At 37.5% G+C, this 10,000-nt stretch overlaps 1 protein-coding gene across 4 annotated transcripts in view; it reads left to right on the top strand.

The window, feature by feature from the left end:
* Positions 1–10,000, top strand: part of pds5a.L (PDS5 cohesin associated factor A L homeolog) — a 73,173-nt gene that overhangs the window by 56,821 nt on the left and 6,352 nt on the right. For all 4 annotated transcript variants that reach the window (XM_041588501.1, XM_041588497.1, XM_041588493.1 and 1 more), the window contains exons 20-29: positions 222–345; positions 1,347–1,505; positions 1,589–1,657; positions 1,998–2,134; positions 2,480–2,603; positions 3,365–3,569; positions 5,030–5,144; positions 6,824–6,956; positions 8,601–8,720; positions 9,183–9,245. In XM_041588501.1, coding sequence (XP_041444435.1) covers positions 222–345; positions 1,347–1,505; positions 1,589–1,657; positions 1,998–2,134; positions 2,480–2,603; positions 3,365–3,569; positions 5,030–5,144; positions 6,824–6,956; positions 8,601–8,720; positions 9,183–9,245 — 1,249 coding nt within the window. The remainder of the gene's footprint in view (positions 1–221; positions 346–1,346; positions 1,506–1,588; positions 1,658–1,997; positions 2,135–2,479; positions 2,604–3,364; positions 3,570–5,029; positions 5,145–6,823; positions 6,957–8,600; positions 8,721–9,182; positions 9,246–10,000) is intronic.

The raw sequence follows: 10,000 nt of genomic DNA, 5'->3' as shown, positions 1-10,000 counted from the left end.
TATTCTATTTTAGACTTTAGTTGCCCTTTAAAGCTATCTAATGTATAAGCTAGTATAACTGATTGCAGTTTCTATTTTATATGGTTTTTGTTTGGTTTTGTTTTTGGGGGTTTTATTTTTTTTTGCAAACATAGATTTAATGCTTTTAAATAAGTCTTTTTCTGTGAAAGTTTTATCACTGTATGAATAATAAACCAGTTCTGCTATTTTTGTGTTAATAGCGCACTTATCCCAATATTGCACCAAAAGGCCAAGAGAGGAACTCCGCACCAAGCTAAGCAAGCCGTGCATTGCATCCATTCTATATTTTCTAACAAGGAAGTGCAGCTGGCTCAAATTTTTGAGGTATTAATTTCTTCCTTCGCAGGTTGATGTATTGACGAGAAAATAAACTTATCTTGCTGTTTAAAATTCAAGTACGGAATGCCTTCTCTGGAAACAGATTACCCAGAAATCTACAAATTACGGAATGGTCTCCCTTAGAATCCATCATAAGGAAATTTTATTTTTTTTGTAATTATTTCTCTGTACAGGTTCAGTGAATCTGCTTTGGTGCCAGAACAATCCTGTTGGGTTTATTCCATGTTTAAATGATTTTTAGCAGACTTAAGCTATAGCGATAATGGGAAGATCCCTTATCCAGAAACCCTAGGTCACGAGCATTCTGGAAGCATATTACATGTTTTCTCTGTAGAGATGTAAAAGTGTTTGCAGAAGATCAGTGTAGGCCATTTCCTTCACCTGAGTTGCCTTCTCCTTATATGGCCAACTTTTATTTTTAATAGGATGCACAAAAGACATAATTTTTAGATTTAGTTGAAATAACAAAATTGTCTACCAAAAATTTGGCTACAAGCCAAAGGAATCTGGACCCTAATTTACATATCTGAACCCCCCAAACTCTATTCTGGGAGGAAAACCCACATGATATAAGGCAGCGACTACCAAATTGTGAGACAGGCCACCAGTTAGGGTGAGAATGGGCACTTACTCTCCTAGATACACCTGAAACGCTACTTTGAAGGTCAGTCAGAGAGATTAAGGGGTGATGGTGTATTTGCTGTCTTAGATATTATTGAAAATATGATTGATTGTCTTATATACTGTTTTCCTATATCCACACTCATTTTAAGCAGGGCCCTGACCTAAGGTTGGACCTTTAAAGGTCCAAAATGTGACAGCCACTGTACTAAGGGATCAGATTTAGTTTGGACAGACACTCATTTGTATGTAATCTAAAAGTGCTGCTATTTGGATGAATCCTGAGCCACATCCTGCAAAGCTAAAGAAGACAATCGGGTCTAATGGATCTTTAATTGCTCTGTTCATTGTCCGCTCCCTTCTAGCCCCTCAGCAGAAGCTTAAACGCAGATGTACCAGAACAACTAGTTACACCTTTAGTCTCCCTGGGACACATTTCTATGCTGGCTCCTGATCAGTTTGCTTCTCCAATGAAATCTGTCGTGGCAAACTTCATTGTCAAGGATCTGCTTATGAACGATCGGGTATGTACAGTTTTTGGGTTTTTTTTTAATTAAAATAATGATGTAATTTTGAATGATGTGATAATTTTTTCTCAAATTTCTAGTCTAATGGTGACAAGAATGGCAAACTGTGGTGCCCAGATGAGGAAGTGTCTCCAGAAGTCCTTGCTAAAGTAAGAATGCTCTTTATTCAGCTGCAATTCTGAATTTCAGGAAAACCGCTCTATCAGCAGTCAGCCGAGGGCCGAACAACGGGCAGGCAGGTAGAAGAGGAATGTGCCTAGTGCGCCCCCTTCATGCACACACACATGGTTTCACCCTAGGCATGTGCCTCTTCTGCCTAGTTATAGCCTTGGCCTCCACCTCTAGGAGGCGGGACTCAAGCAATAAATGTTTCTCCCCCTCCCCCAGCTTTATATCCTGTAACCTGGTAGGAAAATAAATAAATAGGTGATCATTTACGAATGTTTAATTCTATAGATGTTTATATGACTAATATTTTCGATCTCTTAGGGTCAAGCAATAAAGCTATTGGTTCGTTGGTTGCTGGGTATGAAAAACAATCAGTCAAAGTCGGCTAATTCCACTCTACGGTTATTATCGGCTATGCTTGTAAGCGAGGGAGATCTGACAGAACAGAAAAGAATTAGGTAAGTATTCAGCATTTTATGAAAGAATACTCTCATGGGATACATTTGACCTGTGTGACTGTGTTAGATTTAGGCTGTTTTAACCCCCAGCTGTAGCAAAAGTACAAGTAGGTGTTTATATTGGGGTTTTGCCTGTAAAATAGAGGATTGTAGTAGGAAGGAAGTTAAAAGCTTTTCTTCATAGTTTTGCTTATTGCTGTACTCACCATTATGATTTCTATGCCATTTTTGCATGCTTTTCTTTTGTGATAAAATTGCCTGATTCTGTATAGATCACTAACAATCAAACAATTTTTTTTGCTGTGTACTGACTGGAGAATGTCCCATTATCTTCCATTGTTTCAGTAAATCCGACATGTCTCGCTTGAGGCTGAATGCTGGCGCTGCTATCATGAAGCTTGCCCAGGAACCCTGCTATCATGAAATTATTACTCCAGAGCAGTTCCATCTCTGCGCATTGGTTATCAATGTAAGTTCTGAGGTTTGATCAAGCTGCCCATACACCCAGAATTGTATATTGAAGAGGGGTTCATTTAAAAAAACATCCTCCGTGTGTAAAACCAAAAAAAAAGCAATGAACCATGCATACCCACCTCTTATTTTTTTCTATTTATTTTGAAATAATTTGAAAAATAATATTTGTATTAAAAGCAATTCAGAAAAGATTCAAAAACAACACATCTGATTGGTTACTATTGGTTACTAGACATGAGCACAATCAGAAGACATTTTCTTACATTACCTTGTAACTTGTGTTCAGTCGCCCTGGTCTAAATCCTAATAACTGTTGCACAGGCTGGAGAGGTAAGAGAGGGCACTGGGATGCCATAATCCTAATGTGTAGGTTATTGTCTCTACTTTTCGTGTGTAAGCAAATCAAAACACTGCAGGGTTGTAATGGGAGAACTAAAGAAGATCTCTTTGCATATGCAAATTAGGGGTGGGAAAGGAAAAAGTGGGAAAAAAATGGTTTACTTCCTTGTTTTTGTAACAGTCACTTGAAATTTCGCCTCCCCGCAATTTGCATTTGCATATGGTTCGGCCAAGCACAAGGTTTCGGTCGAATCCTGCTGAAAAAGGTTGAATCTTGGCTGAATCCTGGATTCGGTGCATCCATAATCTATGCATTTGTGGCACAACCTTCATTCTAATTGCAAAAAAATCATTTATCCAGAAGGATTTCATTTTAAACAGCAACAGAAAAACTCGCGTGTCTTGTCTTTCCATTAGGATGAATGCTACCAGGTGCGGCAGATCTATGCACAGAAGCTTCACAAGGCTCTTGTTAAACTACAGCTCCCTCTAGAGTATATGGCTATCTTTGCACTGTGCGCCAAAGATCCAGTGAAAGAAAGGCGGGCACATGCCAGGCAGTGCTTACTCAAGAACATTAGTATACGAAGGGAGTACATTAAACAAAACCCAGTATCAAATGGTAAGTTTAAATACATTTTAACCACACGTTCACTATTGTAAATTATTTTGTTGATTAACCTTGGAGTTTGCCCCAGATAACGCAGTAGGCTGTTATGGTTGCTGGATGAAAGTGGGTGTCACAGTTGTCTTTGAAAAACATTTCGGGGAAATCTGTGTGCCAGTCGATATTGAGCAATAAAGTAACGGGATATTGCACCAGTTCCCAAGACACAACTGCTAACTGCTAACAATAACTAATCATAACTAAAAGTCCATAATAAACCATATTTATTCAACAAACATGTTAATAAGTTTTACATACTTGACCCCATGACAATGCCTTACACGTTTTGTACCCTCCAGTACTTAATCATAGGTGATCGCCTATGATTAACTGCCGGAGGGAACAAAACATGTTTTATTATACCTTGTTCAAGCCCTCCTGTCAACAGAGAATGGAGAAGCCAACAGAAGGCATGAACTAGTGTTATTTCTGGGGGCAAAACCAGCTAGTCACAAAGTCACTCAAAGTTTCCTCGTGATAGCACTCGCGACGCTTCGTTTTCAAAAGTCGACCACAGTTTCCTCGTGAGGCAACTTCAGAAAACAAAGTGCTGCGAGTGCCATCACGAGGAAACTTCGGAAAACGAAGCGCCGCGAGTGCCATCCTGCTGGATTTTATATTATAGCCGGCGGGAAGGCAGTTCGGGGAGATGATCGCCCCGAAGAAGAGGCGATTTGTCACTGGGGCGACTAATGTCCCCAATTCTGCCCCTCTCCTTACCCTAAATGCCTTAAAATAGGCAAAGAGGCTATAGATTTTACTGAAACTCAACTTGCAGTAACCAGAGCTTAACCACAGTTACCAGTGTGCCACAAAATTGGTTGGCATTAATGCTGTAAAATGCATTGGCATAGTTGATAAGCTTGTGTTTTAGACTTCAGTGCCATGTAAGTCTTTTTGTTCTAGTTTGGTTCATGGCACATCCCCATGACTCCTGTTTGATATCCAGAGATCTTTTTATTTTTATTTTGTGAAAACCCTTTGATATTTCCATTCTACCTGCTGCTGTGCAGCATAGATTAAACTGGAAGCAAAGAATAGATGGCATTGGCACAATGTTATTATTGTAATGCTGCTGCAATAAGTTATATGGCAGTTGGCACTAAAATGGAAATTTTTGGGGGGTTTTCCCCCTATTTGTGATGCATGGAGAAAGAAGTTTGTATTGAAGAAATAACTGTCTGTTTCCCGGTTATATTGCACGTCTGCAAGTTATGATTTACATATAGAAAATATTCCATGTGCCTGTGTTATAATGTCAAGAGTTACACAATACAGTGTTGAATTTAAGATTGTTTTTGCTTTTTGTATGATTTGTTAAAATTGTTACAATATAAGGGAAATATAAAATGTTGTAACTAGCATTGCCAAAGAATTAAACCCATTGATTTATGCAGTGTACATTGGTTTAACAGATAAGCTGTTGTCCTTGCTGCCCGAATATGTTGTACCATACATGATTCATTTACTTGCCCATGACCCGGACTTCACAAAACCTCAGGATATTGACCAACTACGTGATATCAAAGAGTAAGTTCTGTTGGCTTTTTTATAAAAAAAATTCTTTCTTACTCTATACAAAGTAATGTTTATGGTTAATTGGCAATTAAAGGGGACCCGTCACACAGGCATGAAAAGCTGGATAACAAAAGTCAAATGAATCATGAAACCCAAACAAAATAGAAGCACATTTAGCATTATTTCTTAGGGTGACCGGTCCCCTTTAAAGCACTTCTGCGGTTGTTTTTCTCCTGAGGAAGGTTACGATGATATACGTAATTGTAACATTGGAATTTCTTTTGTTTGTTTATTAAAATTAGTTACTGCAACGGAGCCTGTTGAATGTGATGCGTTTTTGTTGAGATATATATATATATATATATATATATATATATATATATATATATATATATATATATATATATATAATATTTTAAGTCATGCAGATACCACCACCAAGGGTTTGTTCACCTTCCAACACTTTTTTCAATTCCGTTGTTTTCAGACTGGCCCCCAGAAATAAAGACTTTTTTTTCATTTACTTTCCATTATTTATTTTTTTTACTGTTTTACCAAAAGTTGAATGTTCGTGTCTCTGGTGTTTGAGTCTGGCAGCTCAGTAATTCAGGCGCAGACTCTGAACTGTTACAATTTTGCAACATTGAGTTGATCCATTTCTCAGCAGCACCTCTGGAATATTAGCAACTATTGTATCAATTCTAACAGCTGCCTGTAATGAAACTCAGAGATTCTGCTCAGCAGGGACAAAGATAAGAGATGTATCAACTAAATGTATCAATTTAGATCAGTTTACAGGGTCGGCGACCCCCTCCCAGAGCTGCTTTAGAAGGTGAAAAATTACAATTCAATATTAAAAAAGCAGATACACATAGAAAATAGAAAGTCATTCATTATCTGAAAACTACTAGTTGATTGAAGATGACCCACCTCTTTAAAGGAAACTATAACCCCAAACAATGTAGGTCTCTATAAAAAGATAAAACAGCTCATATGTAAAACTCTGCTTCATGTAAAGAAACCATTTTCATAATAATATACTTTTTTAGTAGTGTGTGCTATTGCGTAATCATTAATAGAAAATTGCCATTTTAAAAAATAAGGGCGGCCCCCTAGGACCGTACGATTCACTGTGCACACAAACAAACCATACATGTTGGGTCACATGAGCCAATTAACAGACAGAGTTGTGTCTTTTGCTTCCACACTTCTTCCTGTTACAGTTAGTGTTGTAGTATTTCTGGTCAGGTGATCTCTGAGGCAGCACACAGACCATCACAAAATGGGGGTTCAAGGCAAGAGATGTAAAAGGGGAATATTTACTTAAATATATATTCCAGTTTGGTAAGAGTCATTAATAGGTCACATAATATGATATAAATATCTGTTGCTTAAGTGTTCAATTTGGGGGTATAGTTTTCCTTTAATGGAATCTACGCTTACAAAAAAAGCACTTGATGATGAGGATGAGTGAGAGCCCTAGTAATATAACGTTAAAACAATAAGCCTTCAAAACTTACTCAGTAGAGTATGTTATTCTCCCCGCTGAACAGCTTTCTAATGATGTTTGCTATAAAGTAGGAGTGGATAATTTGTGTTCTGGAATTGTTAGTGATCTGCAGCCAACAGACCCCTCATTGTTTCAGCAACATTGTTTTCTTTAATGACGCCTTTTATTTCTACAAACCAAGGTGCCTATGGTTCATGCTAGAAGTTTTAATGACCAAGAATGAAAATAATAGTCATGCCTTCATGAAGAAACTATGCGAGAACATTAAACAAACCAGAGATGCTCAAGCACCTGATGACCCTAAAGCTAATGAAGTAAGTTACACAGTGTTTAGTTCTCTCTTTATTATCGGTTACATGTACAATATCTTCCTGTCGCTCCATCTTACAAGTTACATTAAACTTGTGGGTAACAGAAGTTGGTTCTTCATATAATATTTAGTATAATATGTTTTGTATGTCCCCTTCAAAGTTAACTTTTAGTATGTTATAGAAAGGCCAATTCCAAGCAACTTTCCAATTGGTCGTCGTTTTTTCCAATAGTTTTTAAATGATTTGCCTTCCTCTGGTTCTTTCCGGCTTTCAAATGGGGGTCACTGACCTCATCTAAAAACCAAATGCTCTCTAAGGCTACATATGTATTGTTATTGCTACTTTTTATTACTCCCCTTTCTATTCGGGCCCTCTCCTATTCATATGAGTCTTTGCATGGTTGCTGGGGTAACTTGAACCCTAGCAACGAGACTGCTGAAATTACAAACTGGAGAGCTACTGAATAAAAAGCGAAATAACGGAAAAACCACAAATAAAAAACTAAATCCAACTGCAAAATGTCTTGTAATATCACTCCCTGCATCATACTAAAAGTTAACTCAAAGGTGAACAAGCCATTTAATGTTCTACTGAGATCAGACATGGGAAAGATTTTGTACAGTCCTGCTGTGCAGTAGATTTCAGGAGTTGCCAAACAATTTTCAAGATTGTCACATTACACATAAATTCAGTACCTGGAAGGATCATTTTTTTAGGGTCCCCATTCTTCTAGGCCACCTCTTTCTTTTGGAGTTATGATTAGAGTTGAACAATCTCTCCTGGCCCTCTTCTTTGTACCTATTCAAGGAACAACAGTGACACCAAAAAATTAAAGCGTTTTAAAGCAATGAAAATATCATGTAGTGTTGCCCTGCACTGGTGAAACTTGCATATTTGCCTCAGAAACACTACTATAGTTCAATAAACAAGCTGCTTTGTAACAATGGCGGAAATTGAAAAAAAGACTATATGGCACAGGATAAATGGTCGATAACAGATTATGTTCTACAGAACATCTGATGTGTGACATGAGCCTTTTCTCCTTTGAATGGCTGCCCCCATTGCTACACAACAGCTTATTTATATAAACAATAGTAGTGTTTCTGAAGCAAACACACCAGTTTTACCAGTGCAGGGCAACACTGCATTATATTTGAATGACTTTAAAACACTTTACATTTTTGATGTTACTGTTCCTTTAAGTAGGGACTGTTGCTATAGAGTATCCACTATTTTAGATTCGGCCGAACCCCCGAAGTCTTCGCGAAAGATTTAGCCGAATACCGAACCGAACCCTAACTTGTATATGCAAATTAGGGGTGGGAAGGGGAAACCATGTTTAACTTCCTTGTTTTCTGACAAAAAGTCACGCGATTTACCTTCCTGCCCCTAATTTGCATATGTAAATTCGGATTCAGTTCGGCCGGGCAGAAAGATTCGGCCGAATCCTGGCCGAATCCTGGATTCGGTGCATCCCTACTATAGAGCACATCAGTAAAGGGAAAGTCATGCCCTGTGCAAGGAAGTGGGAAATCTCTCCAATGCTCATTATGTACTGAGGGAGTGTGAGTGGATTGTGTCCATTTGGCCAATTCATTTATTTTTTTTTCTGCTTATTTATATTTGTTGCCTTTGTCTTCCTCTTAGAAACTGTTCACTGTGTGTGATGTTGCGCTCTGTGTCATATACAGCAAGAGTGCGTCCTGTCACTCTGAAAGCTCAAAGGATCCCGTCTTGCCCTTGCGGTTTTTTACACAGCCTGATAAGGTAACGTCCCCTCTAAATATGAATTGTTCCCCTCTCAAGTCCCCTGTGCTAATAAAAGGGAAAGCTTTTTCTAACACTAGAAATTAAGCTCTTTGTATTGTCTAGATAAGTTGGGGCCACACGGGGTAAGGCTACCTTACCCCGTGTGGCCCCAATTATATAATTATATATATTTCCATGTCTGCTAGTGCCAGTCACATCAGTATATATTATGTATATATATATATATATATATATATATATATATATATATATATATATATATATATATATATATATATATATATATATATATATATATATATATATATATATATATATATATATCCAGTGTCATAAGTGCATGTTGTCATCAGCCATAAAAGGATCAGCAGATCTCTCCAGATAAACTCCAAAGCTAATTTTGTTAACAAAGAAAATGAATGGCTAATAACTTGTTCTATGGGACATTTATCCTGCTAGGAATTTTCCATTGATAAGAGCTACATATCTGAAGAGGCGAGGAATCTTCTCTTAACGGGAAAGGTAAATTGCAAAAGTGTTTCCTGGATTAAATGTTTGATGCAGTGATGCGTTTCATTAAAGGGGAACCGACGCGAAAATGAAAACGTAATATAAGCTTCCTCATACTGTAATAAGAAACTTTCGAAATAAAAAAAATTACATTTCTGCACTGCTTCTGAAATAATAAAGTTTTTCTTTAGTATCCCGCTCTCGGCATCTGTTTCTCTTGATTCTGTCTTCATGCAGCAGTTGGGTGTCAGATATTCATTGACAGTTAGATCCAATTTATCGTATAGGGGGACTTCCTTTCATAGCGGATGTATTAGATCTCACACAAATAACTGATTCCACTAAAAGCAAAATCTAACAAAATAACTGCCTTTTGCACAAATTCTGCATGTAGAGAGACAGTATTTCTGGTGATTTTAATAGAGTGAGCTCTTCTAGATCTTCTAGGCAAAAGGAGCCCCCTATAATAAATATTGGATCATTTATTGGACACCCAACGCCTGAATGAAGACAGAATGAAAACCAACAGATGCTGAGAGAGGAATAGCGAAGATAAACCTGATTATTTCAGAAACTGTACGGAATTTTTAATTGATTGTATTTAGAAAGTTTCTTACTTGAGTATCCTGAAGCTTATATTAAATTTTCGTTTTACGATAGTTCTGCTTTAAACTGTAACGACACATTAGCTCCCTGTGCCCAAATTCCTACAAGAGCATTCAAGGACACTTGGTTGTGTTTACGAAACAATAACTCTTATAAAATGA

Source organism: Xenopus laevis, chromosome 1L, assembly GCF_017654675.1.
Source record: "Xenopus laevis strain J_2021 chromosome 1L, Xenopus_laevis_v10.1, whole genome shotgun sequence".
Classification (NCBI taxonomy): domain Eukaryota; kingdom Metazoa; phylum Chordata; class Amphibia; order Anura; family Pipidae; genus Xenopus; species Xenopus laevis.
This window is presented reverse-complemented; position numbering and strand designations above follow the sequence as displayed.